At 47.9% G+C, this 17,344-nt stretch overlaps 1 protein-coding gene across 1 annotated transcript in view; it reads right to left on the minus strand.

The window, feature by feature from the left end:
* COL4A2 (collagen type IV alpha 2 chain) overlaps positions 1–17,344 on the minus strand; it is a 172,023-nt gene that overhangs the window by 116,194 nt on the left and 38,485 nt on the right. Inside the window, 1 exon segment of the mRNA XM_023519194.1 lies at positions 12,053–12,133. Within this exon segment, the coding sequence (XP_023374962.1) occupies positions 12,053–12,133 (81 nt within the window).

Consider the following 17,344-nt stretch of genomic DNA (forward strand, 5'->3'; position numbering starts at 1 on the left):
TTACCCCAGATGACATTAGTCCATTTTTCTGATGACTGAGTGGTGCTCCATCTCCATGTTACCCCAGATGACATTAGTCCATCTTTTCTGATGACTGAGTAGTGCTCCATGGTGTACGCACACCACGTTTTCTATATCCACTCATGAGCTGAGGGGTGCTTAGGCTGATTCCTCATCTTTGCAATTGTGAATTGTGCTGTGACAACATTCGTGAGCAGGTGTCCACCTGAAGAGAAGCTTCTCCAGTGTTGCTGTTCATCCAGCTATGTGGGGACAGTGACCACAGTGTGTGCCCCATGGCCACGCATGCAGGCTCCTGACGGCCATCCTGGTCTGAGTAAGCACTTGGCAACTGAGCACACTTTACTTCTTGTCAGTGGCACATCTATCACGGGGCTTTTAGTGAAGCTGGGAGATGAGTCTTACTGCCTTGAACTTTAAGTCAGAATCAATGTTATGTGCAAGGCTCAAAATCTTACTTCGAAGAAGAGAAACTGTTTTAGTTCAACATTTAGGAGTCACATTGGTTTTTTTTCAATAATAACCATTTAATTGAGTTCTTTGTAAATTGTAATCTGGATATACACAAATCCAATTCCTCCTACCCCCGGAGTCCTCCTAGAACAGAACAGACACTCCTCGGTCCCTGGTGCAACCTGCGGCCTTCCCGGCTGCGGGAATGAGAAGACTGCCCAGTGTTCTGGACCAATAATTCTATCATTCTGCAAAGTCCAAATATTTGTAAAACGTTAGGTGTTAAGCGATGAGGAATTCTCCCTAGGGCCTTCCAGTGCAGGAAGCTGGCTTCCTGTGGCACAGTTGTGCTTGAATTTTCTGGATTAGTCATTCAATCCTCTCTTTATTTTAGGGTGCAATGCCTGGCGTGGGGCTGCGGGCACACACAGTAAAACCTGTTAAAGATTGATGAATCTGGCCATCTGTGGCTGGAGTGTTCCAGCCACCCAGGGACGAGGCGTACTACTTCTCTAATCGGGGTTGAAATGAGTAGAATGTTGAAAGCAACACAAACAAAAGAGAGATGCCTCTCTGGGGCTCGGGAGGCCCTGCAGGTTTTGTTCCAAGTCAGTGGGAAGGGTGGAGCCTGTGGCTCAGTGAGTAGGGCGCTGGCCGCATATACCGAGGGTGGTGGGTTCAAACCCGGTCCTGGCCAAACTGTGACAAAAAATAGCTGGGTGTTGTGGCAGGCACCTGTAGTCCCAGCTACTCGCGAAGCTGAGGCAGGAGAATCACCTAAGCCCAGGAGTTGGAGGTTGCCGTGAACTGTGATGCCACAGTACTCTACTGAGGGCAATAAAGTGAGACTCTGTCTCTAAAAAAAAAAAAAAAAAAAACACCAAAAACCAAGTCAGTGGGAACTCACTTGAGAGGTGACTGCAATGCGCCTTTCAGAGGGCTGAGAAGGGCAGAGTTGTCGGCAGATGCTAGTTCAGATGTGAGGCACACCTGATGTGGTAAGCAAGCGTCTCTTAAACAAACACATCTGTTATATTCACAAGACTCTTACAATGCCATGGTCATCACTTAAAGTGCATTTAAAAAAAAATAATTATTGCCATGCAGAGCTAAGACATGCCAACTCTCTGAGTTTCTTCTTTTTCTTTTTTTTTTTTTTTTGAGACAGAGCCTCAAGTTGTTGCCCTGGGTAGAGTGCCATGGCATCACAGCTTACACCAACCAACTCCTGGGCTCAAGCGATTCTCCTGCCTCCATGTCTCAAGTAGCTGGAACTACAGGCACCTGCCACAATGCCTGGCTATTTTTTAGTTGCAGCTGTCATTGTTGTTTGGCAGGCCCAGGCTGGATTTGAACCTGCCAGCTCAGGTATATGTGGCTGGTGCCTCAGCTGCTTGAGCCACAGGCGTTGAGCCTTCATATTTTTTTTTTTTTTTGAGACATAGTCTCACTATGTTGCCCCATGGCGTCACAGCTCACAGCAACCTCCAACTCTTGGGCTTACGTGATTCTCTTGCCTCAGCCTCCCAAGTAGATGGGACTACAGGTGCCCACCACAATGCCCAGTTGTTTTTGTTGCATGGTCATTGTTGTTTAGCTGGCCCAGGCTAGGTTTGAGCCCGCCAGCCTGGGTGCATGTGGCTGGTGCCGTAACCACTGTGCTGCAGGCTCCAAGCCTCTCTGAGTTCCATTACAGAGCCCAACCTCACTACACAATTCACTTGGCCTTCTGTTTCTTTATTCAAAACAGAACTTAAGTTTGAAGGACAGTTATAGTTCCTTACCAAGACAACAATTTAATAGAAAACATTAATGCTGACAATGTAGCTGAGAACTCATTAGGCCAAAGATATTATTTGTCGGGCATTAATTATTTCCATTTTGTTTCATTCTGCTTTATTTTCTTTTTCTTTCTTCCTTTCTTTTTGGTGCTAAAACCAGAGGGTTATCCGTCCTAACAGTGTTTTGGACATAAAACCCCCTGTTGCTATGGTGGGGGTTTTACTGCCCTTGCAGTGGCTTAGCAGGAAATGGCTTGCAGTGGGTTCCAGGAGGTCTCTGGCTGCTTCTAGAATGGAACCTACACTCAACGCAGAGATGGAAAGGGACAGAGACAGGATGGATGTGACCTACACTCAACATGGAGAGGAAGGGGACCGGGATAGTTTGAAATTTCTAACCGGTGGGGACACATGGCCTGTTGAAGGTCTGCATGTGTCCCACGTGAGTCAGACTGTGTGCCTTGAACATTTCACTGCCTATACCACAGAGACCTCATTTTGTGGCCATGGGGGGGGGGGCTCTGAGGTGTGGGCTGCTCGGGGTCTCCGGATGGCCAGCTTCTCAGGACAGTTTTGATGGCCCATTTCATTTATACACTTTCTGTTGACTGTAGTGTCAATGCTAGTGACCATGAGATGCAGCACCTTCTCTCCTGGGTGATGAAGGACACCGACAATATCCTTCTGCTGTACCAGTGGAGAAAATGAGGGAGGTTGACACGCCCAGGCCCTGACTCCCAGGTGCCCGCTGCCCGTGTGCATTTGAGTGGGAGGTAAATGCACTCAAAGGCATTTAACTCATTTTGAAGGCTGGTGGGGAGTAGTGTGGATACGGTCACTTGGTTTGGTCATTTCTGTCATTTTTACCCCTCTGGCTACTATAATTTTACCAACTTTAGAAAACAAAACTTTCAAAAGTTTGCAAAATGATTTATCAATTTTCTCTTTATTATTGACAGAGTCTGATAGAAGACTCTTCATGAGCAAGAACCCTTAGGCCCTCATCAGACTAACCCCAGAGGCTGCTGAGCTGGGCTGGGAGAGTCTGGACGCCATTTCCCCAGGATGGCCCCACCGTCCAGACGCTTCTCCTTCCCCATGAGGGAAGCAGATTCCGAGAAGACATCTCTATTTCCAGAGTCACCATCAGAAACCATGTAATGTTTAGTAACTACTTTGGTCTGGTCTTTTTAGAAATCCTGCAATTGTTTACTAAGAATGAACTGGAAGTGAATTAAACAAAATGAAAGTCTTTGAAGACTGGCATCTCTTCTCCAGCAGAAAGGGGGAAATGCTTTCATGCTATACTTGTCAAAACATTCCATCAGAAGGTGGAAAAAAAAGGATTTCTAAAACCAGAGTTGTGGTTTGGTTTATAAGAACAGTAGAACTATGAATTCCTTCTCAACTCAGTTTATCAACAGTCTCTTGGAGTCTGGGTGAGGTTTTCCATCTAAACACAAAATAGCTTTTATCATCATTGTCCTGCGTATGAGCCAACTAACACGTTTTCTTTGAAACTATTTCTCCAGAACAGTTGACTTGAGACTGGAGTCCAGTGAATAATTTTGTCACCACTGGCTATGTGGATGCCTCTTTCCCTGGGGTTCTGCATGGTGAGGTCACCCCCAACCCGAGGGAGGTTACCATGCAGCGCCGTCCAGCAGGCCAGCCTCGTGGTCATCTGTGCTTCTGTAAACACCACATGTTCACCAGCGCCCCTGGTTTCCCTTCTGTTCTTTCAAAAACATCTGACTGGCCAGGAACCCGGATAAGCTGAAAAAAAGGGTTACCTTTTCTCTCAGCTTTGCTTCCTCTGATGTTGAAAAGTCCTCCTCTCTGGTTAGTTCACATGTAAATTTGGAAGGGGTATGTGATTCTCAGAGACAGTGGGCTTCCTCCCTGTACTTCAAGGGCAACAAACTCACAAAAGATACTGAGTGTTTCAAGGTGCTGGAGTACTCGGCTTTAGTGTCAATGCCTGATACCAGGAAAGTACAACTTTTTCATTAGGAAGGAGTGTGGCGTGGGTTGCCAAAGCATCTGTGTATGCGGGCCCATGTGCAGGGCATCCATGAGAAGAGGGGGAATGGATAAGTAAAATGTGGAAATATTATTCATTCTTCCTCTGCACTCAGGTACTAAGAGTTCCAAAGTGCTGACTCTTCACGGTTAATCCCTGAAGACATTGCTCGTCCACTGCAAATGTGTTCTCTGCTAACTACGGCATTTATCAAACACCTGCTTGGCTGTTACCATAGGCAGCCGTGTGGCAGGGGACATTTCTGGGAAGTTGAATGAAATGCTGGGCCATAAGCACTGTGATTAATTTGCACCGATGCACTATCAGCTGAGAGTGCATTTTACTGACAGGAAGCAACAGAATCCAAGGTAAACTTTACCACGTTTCAGATAAAGGAAAGGGTGGGTTCCGAGGCGACAGAAATAACCTTTTCTCTAAAAGCGGACTTTCAATTATCAGATTCTGTAACGATGTTCTGTGGGTCCATTCAGTGAGGCAGTATTAAAACTATGTCTTCTGGGGATTTTAATAATGTATTTTTCCTTTCAGATGAGCTTCAAACTGTCCTGTTCTCCATCCCACCGTGGACAGTGTCACAAAGGTCTCTTTGACTTAAACACAGCACTTATCACATGGGGGGGACTCTGCAATGCTTTTCTCCATCCCACAGTAGTTTATTAACTTTCAGAAAATTGTTTCAGTCTTGCTGGAAAGAGGAAGAACCACCTTGTGTCCCGAAGCTCCGGGTTGTATAACCAGGGGTCTCTGGGACCAAAGGATCGGGATGAGGGGCATTCAGTCTGGGGAGAGGGTCTGGATCAGGGCTCCCGTTGGAAAAGCCAAAAATATGATTTCTTTGAGAAGTTTGGGGTTTGGCGGAGGGTGAGGTGACAAAGGATTTCCTCATCGGGACCAGCGCACTCTGAATACGACATTCTAATGGGCTAACTGACCTCTGGGTCTCAGGCTTGGGATAACATCCTTTTTAAGATGCCACAACTCCAGAAGGTTACAGATCTTGGTCTTATCTCCATGAAACCCTGACTTTACACTATGTTTTATTTTCAGCCAGGATTTGCTGTCTAGAACATTCCTACACATTCACCGCATGTCTACTGTCTCCCCAGCCCTGTGGGCTCCCCAAGCCCTGGCTCAGTGAACACTAGACTGGGATGGTCTGCAAGGTCACTGCGAGACCCACATGGCTATCTTGGGTGAATTTTAATTAACTGAAGTGAAAGGCAATTTAAAATTCAGTTCATCATTCACTAGCAACTTTTCAGGTCCTCACAAAGCACCGAGGACAGTGCAGAGAGAGGACATCTTTGCGGAAAATGCTTCTGGAGAGCACAGCCCCAGACTGCCAGGGGTGCCCCTGCTCCATCTGCTTCTGTGCTCCTCACGGGCCCTGACACCTGCACGTGTGCTCAGTGCTTGTCAAATGAATAAATCACATTTTTAGATTTCAGTGACCAGTGATGGCCGTGGCTGAACTGCTGCTGCTCTGAGGGGCTGCGCTCACGTCTCTCACCATCTGAAGCTAGAAGGAGACCCTAATTCAGCGGGTCACCAAAATAAGACCCTCACCCAGCTTCCCTGCAAGGGGCTCTGTGATCTTGGGCAAGTTACCCAAAGAAGTCGCCTACGGGCTGCTCCCCCAGCTCAGTGGGGTGGTCACCCTGAAACCTGCACAGTCTCCTCCTCTCAGCGTTCTTGGTCACCTTGGCTTCCATGGGTCCCCAGAACACATGAGCATGCTTGGCTTAGCGCCTCTGCCACTGGGCACCCTCCATTGCACAGGGGTGCCCCTCCTCTATGTGAAATACATATTTAAGGGCTGAAGGAATGTAAGCTTCCATGGCTGAAAGGAATCTGGAGGTGGGGGGTGGTTCTTCTTAAAAGGGCGACACCAAAGAAAACAGCACCCTGAGCTGATTGCTACCCAGGACGGACAAGCTCGGTGGTCCCTGCCCAAACCTGCTGCAATATTTCCCCATAGAAAGTAAAGCTGGGACCTGGCTGCCGCAGCTTCTGTGGCTCTGCATAAGCCAGAACACCTCTGCTTCAAAGTCATGCTAAAAATAACCACACAGTTCCGAAAGTGGGTGAGGGCTGCGTGTGGACAAGGGACACATGGGCCCAGGGCCAGGTGGGGTTTTTGCCATTTCTGAAACAATTCTTCATCACTAGAGGGTGACGGTATATGGAATTCTGGAGACCCTTCCCAGCAAGTGTGCCCTGCACACCTTTAAAATATGTCCTTAGAAAAGCAGCCGGTGCTTTTGTCCTGAGCTGGCAGGTGGCTGAGCCAGGACAGGCAGCTGGTGGGACTGCCAGAATGGGGGCAGTTTCAGGGACTGGCAGCATCACAGTGTGAGCTGAATTGGTCTCCACGGCCCCACCATGCACTACCAGCTTGCAAATTTATGATGAGTCATTTCAAAGAGAAAACTTATTTTTGATTTGAAACCCTATCTGCACATAAGGGAAAGTTATGACAGGCCACGGAAGACACTGCCAGCACAGACAGCAGTTCCCCTTCCTTTCCCAAGGCTATGGGTCTTCCTTCGTCCCAAGTTCGCTGTCCCTGTGCACTGGCAGCTAGAGCTGAAGACCCCGAGTGCCCCTGCCCCCCACCTCTGCCTCCCCTATCGTTCCCCTCCACTCTGCTTCCTCCTTTGCTCTCTCTCTCTCTCTCTCTAGTTTCTTTCACTTTGATTTATATTGTTGAATTTAAGGAATCTTGTGAGGTTAAAACTTATTTGACCCATGTCCAGGGACCCACAGACTGTGGGAAACTCTTAGCTACAAGAAAAGAATGCAACAGCTGAGCACAGCATGCTGTCCCGAGCACTCAGCCATCACTGGAGAGCAGGCTTGTCAACTGCAACCTCCCGGAAGTTTCGTCTCCTGTTTTCGGCTCCAGTGTTGGGACCATGGGAGGGGCTCTAGGACAGTCTGGACCAGCCCTGAGTGATGCAGGCCACTGTGGTTCACTCGCACAGGGGCTGAGAACATGCCCCCTCACCTGTGCTTGGACAAGGTCCACCTCACTGACCCCAGCCCTGGGGACTCGCACGGCCTGTCTTTGTATTAATTGCTTTAGGGAAAAAAGGTGCCTTGTGAAGGCTGATGTCATTAAAAATTGGAAACAACCTTTCTGATAAGACGTTTGTGCCGAGCAGGAACCTGGTACATAACTGAAATAAGGACCTAAATGACCTCACTTAGAAGAATCTGAGCCTTTCACAACCTTGCTTTGTGGAGTCTGACCCCCACCTGCTCTCTCTGCTGCTCCCTGTACTGTTCAGCTTGACACCCGTGTGGTCACTGCTCTGCGTTATGCAAGTCCTGGAACAAAAGCTCACCCCACGCTTCCCACTCGACAGCCCTCCATCTCCACGGTGTATAGAGAAAGAGAAAGATGTGAGGGGTGGGCGGCTCCCTCCGCACTGAGGGTCGCGTGGTATCAGCGGAGGGGAAGTCTGAGGAGGCGGTTTGGTGATGTTCTGTGCGTGTGACACTGTGCAGTATTGGGGGATTAGAACTTGTAATGATTCCAAGACACTTAATAGAGATTATTCGAAATACAGGCCCTCAACCAACAACAAAGTCTTAAATCATTGCTTAAAGTTAAGTGTTTTCCCATTCCTTAAACAACTGAAGAGCTGGTTAGAAGATCAGCCAGGGACAACAACTCACCAATAAAGGGAGTGAACTCTTCAGCCCTGCCTGGGTGGCTTCCCTGCCCACCATCTCGCTCTTCTGGGCTGATGTAAGACAAATGCAGGCGGGAAAGATTACCGCCCTGGGAAGGGAGCTCATCTGAAGATCCCCAGACTTGGGTGCTGGGTTTTGTCCTGGCCTCCACCACAGTCTGGTGTGGGGCTGGCACAGGCTCGTTCCCTCCTGTGCCATTCTCCCTGAACTAGACCCTAATCAGGTCCCCAGCCCTGCCCCGGGAGGGAGGCCCCAACAGGCCACAGGTCTCACCTTCCTGCCCCACTCTGCGACTAGCTGAGACTGTCTACTCTGAAGCTGCTCTCTTTCCCTGCTACAGAAACCCAAGGGCAAGAATCTCACCACCTACGGGCAAGAATCAGGCCCACAGACTCTACACAAGGCCCCTCCGACTGGTAACATGAGAAGTCATTTGGAGCTGGAACTCACAGCGTGCTCATGATTTCTGCTTCAAGTCTGAAAGTTATCCAGTAACATACAGTTTCTGAAGTAGCTGTCTCCATGGTGAGGAACAAAGCGGCCAGGGTGCTGTGTCCTTATAAGGCTGACTTAGCCCAGGGCTCAGGCATGTGCACTGCTGTGACAGTCGCACCAAGGGAGGGAACATGCTGGGCCAGGCGCCCCAGGGAACTGTGGGAAAGGACAGCCCACACGCAGCCCTCCGGACAGCACAGGCCACCCGACTGCTATTTTTATGTATTACATTACCTTGAAAAAATACAATCAGCCCCAAAGTAGGGCAAAGCAGCCCTGCTTTCTGCAGAAACACTTTTGTGGAAAGTTGTTAATTAGTAAATAATTTAGGCCACAGTACAGCAGGTTTGTGCTATTGAAACAGACATTTCCCACGTGGACCTTTAAGAAGTGTTGATAACCTGTCTAAATAATGAGACAGAAGCCAAGCCCACACTGGGATTTGGGCTATTCAGGTTCATCAAATTAACCAGAAAGTGAAGGTTTTTAACTTGACTTGGCAAAGTACAGAAACAGACACAAGGTGTTTCCATCATTAGGGACACAGGGAAATAAAAAGGTCTTGAGCCCTAATAAATTACAGAGACCTCAGGACCCTTACAACATGTCCTTCCTAATAACCTCTAAAAAGATCCTTGGCATAAAAGTCAGCACAGTGCCAAGGGGAAGCGTTACGTATCAGAATAACCAGGATTAGCTATTTTTACTGAAGAACAAAATTCTGAAGGCATTCTGGAGAATTTTAATCCATGAGTCCTGCATTAAGTGACTCTAGAAAGTGAAAAGGAGCAGACCCAGCAACCACCTGCACAGTTTGTTTGGGTTCTATTTGGCTGATTACTTGGAGAAGAATGTCGAGAACCTCGAGAGTCAGCTCCATCTGACACAGGCTGTTTGCGAGATATTTGTACACTCCTAGTTTATCTGCTCCATGACCATGTAAGGCTGAGCCAGCCCGGGCCTGGGGAGTGGGGCGTGTGCAGCCAGCCGTTTCCATCACTGCTGCAGCAGAAGCACTGCTGTGAAAATCTATAGCAAGGAACCCAGGGAACATTGAAATCTCATCAAACAGCCTCCAAACACTTAAAAATATTGTCCTTGTGAAATGGTCTTCAACTAGCAATTCCTAAAGCATGAAGTCCACTGCAGGCAGAGGACCGCTATCAAAGCAGGTAACTGGGGACCTGCAGCTCACAGGGAACACAGCCTGTGGGCTGGACGCCCGGTCCAGGGGCAGGACACTCCTCTACTGTGATCTCTAACAATGAAGCAAGGACAGGTCACACTTAGCAGATGAGACCACCAGATTTATACAGGTGTGTGCGGTCATAAATTTTACCTATTTGATTTTGTGTAGGGATATAGGCAATGGCTTAGCATCTCAGCCTCGGAGGCCAAGCTCAGCCAGGGGTTTGTTCTACTAAGCAGGAATGAGGAAGGACTACTTTAAAAAATGACTAAGGATTCAACTTGGGGAAGCTCATCTGGGACACCCAAGGATGGGCATAGTTTTTGATTTCAACAAGGCAACGCAGACACGAATTCCCAATTGCCTGCACAAACTGGCTTTTGCCAAATGAAGGCACAGACCAGCCTGAGCCAAGGGCTACGTGAGTCCCAGGCACAAAGCAGCAGGAAACTGTCATAAAGGGAAACACACCCCACATGGGAGGAGCCTGGCCACATAAGCATAAATGACACATTGTTAAAATAAGGGATGTTGAGACTTAAATATCAGTTTTAGAGGCAGCAGAAAAAGATACCAATCAGTCCAGTTAACACAGTAAACCCAATATCAGGTCAATATGTTTTTCTTTTTGTAGAGACAGAGTCTCACTCTCTCGCCCTCAATAGAGTGCCGTGGTGTCACACAGCTCATAGCAACCTCCAACTCTTGGGCTTAGGCGATTCTCTTGCCTCAGCCTCCCAAGTAGCTGGGACTACAGGTGCCCATCACAATGGCCGGCTATTATTTTTTTTTTTATATAGTTTGGCCGGGGCCAGGTTTGAACCTGCCACCCTTGGTATATGGGGCTGGCACCCGACCCACTGAGCCACAGGTGCCGCCCATATCAGGTCAATGTTTCAAATTCTGGCAAGTGTAATAGTGACAATTTGAGGTGGCCCCTTTTTCTCGTACCCATGGCTACATAAAGGACACTCATTTTAAAAGTTAGAATTTTATCCATGGCATAATGCCCCTGTTGTCTAGCTGGCATACCTGTACCACAGTATAAATGCAACTAGGTCTTTCTTCATATGACATTTTTATGAAACTTATGTTTATGTACAAGCATGAAACATAGTTGCACTTTATATACACATTTATACATACATGCATAGATAATGTATTTGCAACAATGAACAAGAGAAAAACATGCGGATGAAAATTAGCTCTACTGTTTTCCATGTATTAGGAAGATGATACCAATTAAGCCAATTTTGCATGATATTATTTGTTCTGCTGGAAGAGAATATAACTGTATTAGATTTCTTAGCAAAGTATGCAACTGACTTGATCAGGCAATTTAAGAAACAGTCATTTCAAATGGAAGTGTAGTCACACCATAAAAAGACTCATTGGTCAACAACAGCCTACGTCTAAGATGGTAACCCCCTAAGATTATAATGGAGCTGGCAAAGTCCTATCATCTTGTGACACAGCCACCATGATGCGACAGTGTGACATAATTCTCGTGTGTGCTGTGGTGCTGGTGTTGATGCCTTCTGCACAGGCAACTTAGCTGCTGGTTTATGTGTTTACTACACTAGAATTCTTAATCATTATTTTAGAATGTACTCTTCCTCCCCAAATTTGTTTAAAAAAAAAAGGTAAAGGCAAACTAGCCTCAGGCAGGTGCTTCAGGAGGTTTCCAGAAGAAGGCACTGTTATCACAGGTGATGGCAGCTCTGTGCCTGTCATCACTTGAGGGGGCCTTCTGGTGGGACCAGACAGATGAGGGAGTGGAAGACCCTGACCCCACCTGGGCCTGGGCTACTGTCTCTAGTTGCAGCTTTGTTTTTAACAACAAAAAATATTTTAATGTAAAAAAGAATAATAAATCAAAAAATAGTAAAAAGCTTACAGAATTAGGATATAAAGAAAAAATATTTGTGTACGGCTATACAATGTGTTTGTGTTTTAAACCTAAGAGTTATTAGAATCAAAAAGTTAAAGTAAAAAGTTAACAAAATAAAAAAGTTTAGTAAGCAGATTTACTACTGCAGAATGAGAGCTATTTTTAATGAACCGAGTGTAGCCTAAGTGTGCAGCTCAGTGCTCATATATTTTTACTGTGACTTTTCTGAGTTTAGACACACATATACTCCCCACCATGTCACAACTGTCTGCAGTACTCACAGGCCACACCACACCACCCAGGGGTGCAGCAGGCTAGATGCCCCAGGGCTGTGCAAACGCACTCTATGGTGTTTGCACAACGGCAGGCTCACCTAGCGATGCGATGCGCGTCTCAGACTGTGCCCCCCCATCCCTGCCGTGCTAAGTGAGACATGACCCTGTAAGGAAGATCGTGTTTATTGAAGTGCTATGACTTACCCGCCCGCCTTTCTCAGGATAGCATTGGCAGCCCCCACTGCAGTCTCTCCCTCCACAGGGCACATCAAACTTCTTCACACCCTGCAACAATAAAACACAAAGCAAAAATTACCAAAAACAGTGTCACCAACGTGCATTGTAACATGGCCTGTTGAGAGACATTCAATACGCCCTTTTTAAAAACAGACCTTAATTTTTAGAGCAGTTTTAGGTCCCCAGCAAAATAGAGTGGAAGGTACTAGGAGTTCCCATCTCGCCCGTCTGCTGCCACCCCACTGCCTCCCTGCCATCAACTTCCGGCACCACAGCAAACTCGTGAAGGTTAATGCAGCTGCAGTGACCCATTGTTGTCACCCGGCATCCAGAGCTCACGTGAGGGTTTGCTCTGGGTGCTGCACATTCTCCGGTCAGGGAGACTTCTTAAAGTACACACCAAGTCCCAGAGATCATTCCCTGACTCTGCGTGAGCGACGAAAGTGAAGGTGCATCTCCAAGGAAGCAGCACGGAGGAGCTGGGTGCCAACCGCAGCCTGGGGCACGGGAACGGGGCGGGGGTGGGGGGCTGGCACACAGTGTGGCTCTGCCACACATGGCGGGGCCACCGTGCCTCTGCAACAACACCCATCATGGTGATCAAAGGGGCTTTGTGGGAAGAGGTGGCCTCTGATACCACTGCTGACCCCAGCATGGGCATCACCTGCCACTGGACTCTGAGCACCTACAAGGAAAGCCCCTCCCCGCCCAAGACAGGCTCATCGCATGGGAGGAGGAGGGATCTGGGGCCACAGGCTTCCCTGGTATTTGCTCAGGAGGGGATGGAGGGCATGCGGGTGGTGAGGCACAATTGAACTGGTCATCAGAGAGGAGAATACAACTCTTGAACAAGTTTAGTGGAGAACTGAGCAAGTTCCCTGGATGGACAGTCCCAGGGAGGCAAAATGGAGTTTCTGGCCCTTGATCTCCATACTTCAGATGAGAGTTGGACTTGGAGGTTGGACTACCTAGGGCAGTTCCTTAGCTCTTTCTCTCAGACTGAGGTACCAAACATTTTGAGACAAAAATGACAATCAGATAGTTCTTCTTTACTCCTCATTCTGATCAGCCAAGCATCAGCCCTGGTCTCCCCCCCAGGTGAGCTCCTGTAGCCCTGCCCCCCCAGGTGAGCCCCTGTAGCCCTGCCCCCCCAGGTAAGCCCCTGCAGCCCTGCCCCCACCAAGTGAGCCCCTGTACCTCTATCCCCTCAGGTGAGCCCCTGCAGCCCTGCCCCCCTTCAAGTGAGCCCCTCAGCCCTGTCCCCATAGGTGAGCCCCTGCAGCCCTGCCCCCCTTCAAGTGAGCCCCTGCAGCCCTGCCCCCCCCAGGTGAGCCCCTGCAGGCCGTCCCCCACAGGTGAGCCCCTGCAGGCCGTCCCCTACAGGTAAGTGAGTGTGGTAGCTCACAGGTGAATCATAGTCTGGCCTTTTACCCTCAGCCAGTCTCTGCCCACCTGCCTGGAGTCCTGCCAGGCCTCCCACAGGCAGTTACAATTATAGGGGACCCTGGGCAGCTTGGCTTCTGGTGCTCAGTGAGGCGAATCTTATGGTGCAAGTAAAACTCAACCAAATGACAGAACCTTTCCAGCTGGAAACAGATGGCTTCTATCCCAGCCTTAATAGGATGATCACCTAGGGACTCCCTCTGTCACTTTTTTGTGCTAGCACGTCCCCCAGGGTCTTCCCTGTTCCCAGCATGGGCAGGTGGTCCTGCGTAGCCAGCTCTGATGGAGGCAGGGCACACACTCTGGCTCACAGCGCCCGGCCAGTGGACCCGAGCCCTCAGCAGCCGCACCATGCTCCCTTCCCACAGATGAGAAATTCCTTCCCTTAGCTAGAAATTTCTACTAGAGCAGTCTCACTAGAGAGTTCCACAGTTTCTTGTGTTCTCATTGTAATTCTTTGCCTGATCCAACATCTAATGCCTTAAGTCACTACTTTAAAGAATTCCCCAAAGTCTGAAAGTCTTGAACTCTTTAAGGAAACCATGGCTCTGAAAGAATCTACATCCGTCCTGGGTTGTCTTTTGGTCTCGAGTGAGGTAATGACACAGCTTGAGTTCCACAGCGTAAAAGGAAACATAAAATATCTGCTCGTGCCCTCAAAACAGTGTTTACCCACTTCAGTGTTCATCCAGAATAGGGCTCACAAGTGCCACAATTTTGAATATGTGAATTTTCTAGAAATCCAGCTCCACTAAGTCGCAGGTTCAGCACAAAGGCATGAGCCACGGGCTGCCGCACTCACACATTGTCTCGAGTATGAGCAGAACACCAGCGGGCACCTGGGCACACGTCCGCAGTTCACCCAGTAATTCATTCTCCACTTGCCTGGGAAGGGCAGGGGCCTCTTTAGTCCCAAGGGCAAAGTACAAACTCATAGTCTCCACCTGGTGTTTCATGTGCTAATTTTAATTTGGAGTTTAGAGCTACTTGCCAAATCTTGTATATAAATCAATGTTTGAAATGATTTTAATGGTTTCAAATTGATCTAAAAGACTCCCTGTTGTAGGTTGACAATACTAGATTTAGTTATAGAAAAGGATTCTTCATAACCTGCTCAAAATTGAATGGTGCTTTCATGCTTTTGGAGGACTTGTAGGCTAACTTCTTCCAGCCTGAATATCTTTTAACCCTGTGCCAACAATTCAGATGCCCTGGTTCACAAGGGGAAGGACAGTCCACTACGAGGCAGCCCACCCACTTTCCAAGCCTAGCCAGTTCCCAGCACGGACGTCCCATGCACGTGTGTGCGTGAGTGCACCTGTGTGTTCCCTCAGCGTCCCAGTTGTCCTCCAGAGGGACTCTTATGAATTCCAACATCCATAAGAGCTCTAAGTACCTCACACTGGAATGTCAGGTCTCTGGGATAGACATAAATATTTTACTGCTCAGGGTGGGGTGTGTGCTGCAGACGGCCTCTCACTTGAGCGCTGGCATTCCCATGACAAGATACGAGCGCCTTCCTGGGGACATGGGAAGAGCAGTGTGGTGGCTGCTGTGCAGCGCCCCATGTCTATGGCCAGGCCCCCCCCAACAAGAGACCTCAAGTGCTCATACCACCTCCTATGCTCCCAGCCCCAGAGCTGTGCCTTGGTTTTGCCACTAGACACAACTCAAAACCACAATCCAGCTCTAGTCAACCGCTTAATAAAATAACTGCCTCCCCCACCCTGGGTCCTCCTCAAGCCCCTGCCCACACCCCTGAGGAAACCCATCCAGGTCTGTGTCTGCCCCCGCAGGGCCTACGTGAGGCCTGCTCTCCTGTGTGGCCAGCTTGCTCTGGGGTTCTTTACAGAGCCTCCATGGACCTCACTGAGCATTGTACTTTTCTCTTTCTACAAAAATTACATGTTAAGAAAAGAAACATCAATTAAATCCCCCATTCATCTCTGATTTTTGGTCTTCATTCCCATTGGATGCCAGTTGGCAATCCAAAGTCATAAGACATATTTTCTGGAAACCATAGATTATACTCTACTCAACTGGAATGGAAGAGACATTTTTTCCAGGTGCAAAGTGGAAAGCTTTGAGCAAGGAATTTCTTGATTGACTCTTTTTGTAGTAATAATATTCCTTGGAGTCCTACCTGAATCTTGGCATCATTATACTTAGAAAGATTTGAGAATCCATCTATTAGCCCGGGCATATTCAAATCACTAGATGCGTGATCTAAATTCTGTGGCGAATCTTTCACCTCTGGGAGAACAGAAGTCCCAGAACCCTCTAAGGAAAACCAGGCTCTTGCTTCCCAGATCAGATTCCCAGCAGGTGCACACAGGGAGTTTCTTGCCTTGAGCCAATGACTTTCCAGCTGCCAGCAGGGACTTGGCTCTGCCGTTCATGGAGGGGTTCAGTGGAGTCTGAGCAGAGATCAGCGGTGGCAGCTGCAGGATTAAGAGGACATCCGGTCCCACAGGCTGCTGGCCCTGCCTGCTCCATGGGCAACCAAGGACAGGGAGGATAAGAGAGTATCTCTTGGCCTCCCTCGGGGATCCCAGGCAGCAGGTGGAGAGGCAGAGGCCTCCCTGCTCCCATCTCTGCACCATCTGAGGAACGGCCCCATTTCAGCACGATTTGGAAACGGCTCCACATCACTTCTCCCAATGGCAGATTTCTACTTATATTCAGGACATTCAAAAATAGGTTCAAATAACAATTTGAATGCCAGTAAATAAAAAGCATAAAAGATTTAGACTTCTTAAGACTAGTTATTTCTCTACCAGTCACCCATATACATTGAAAGAACAAATCTACTGAAATGTACCCAGCTTTATGAGTAAGGTTGAAAGTTGAGACAATACATAAATGAAAAAAAAAAATGCTGGTGGTTGTTTTTGACTTGCACACACACAATGAGTATTAACCAAATTTATACAAAGATGCAAGAACAAAACTCATCTGTCCTAAAACAAAGAATATTTTGTCCTCCACATGTTCCAAGTAACATTGTGTAGAAAGAAGTCTTTTTAAGCCAGTATACCTCCAGCCAAAAGCAGCAATTCTCTGAAGAGAATTTACAGATATTTTACCATGGGTCTGCCCCCAGCACCTCTCCAACTTCCTCTGCAAAGGAAGATTGAATAACTAATTCTAAGTGACATAAAAGACAAGTATTTCTTATTGTTAAAAAGAATTTCACATTTTAAGGGAAAAATTTAAACAAGTCTTTGTCACAAGTCCAGCCAGGCCAGGCTCTTTAGAATTATTCTTTTAATCCCAAATGAGGTCAACAAAGACGAAAGCCAACGAAAGCTGACTTGGGAACAAGGTCCCAGTAAAATTCTATTATTTTATCAAAACAGGAAATATAAGCCATTTCCGCACATGCAGCCTTAGAAATTAAGGAAATAATTCCAACATGGTATTAGTAAAGCAAGGTATATGGAAGAGGAAGCGTAGGTCACCGCCACACACAGCACAAAATCTTTCTTCCCAGTGAAGTGCTCAGGAAAGCCGGCCAATTCAGATTCCTTTGTTTAACAGTGTTTCACGGGCACCCAGAGTAAATGGTCCTGAAATTGCTGCCAGCTGAAGACCGAGAGATAACTGCGGACAGAGGTGCTCACCCAGTAGAAATGAGTGATCCCAGTGGACTCCCCTCAGTGCCGGCAAGTTCCAGCACAGCACGACTGAGTCCCTGCTGTCTTCATGGAGCTGGGAGTCACAGGAAGGAGGGGTCCAGCTGTGGATTTGGAACAGAAGAACCAGAAAGAATGACAGTGGCTCGAAGGATCGATGGTGAGAGCTGGAGGCAGGTTT

The sequence above is a fragment of the Otolemur garnettii genome, unplaced genomic scaffold (genome assembly GCF_000181295.1).
Source record: "Otolemur garnettii isolate 467f Iridium unplaced genomic scaffold, OtoGar3 scaffold00161, whole genome shotgun sequence".
NCBI classification, from domain to species: domain Eukaryota; kingdom Metazoa; phylum Chordata; class Mammalia; order Primates; family Galagidae; genus Otolemur; species Otolemur garnettii.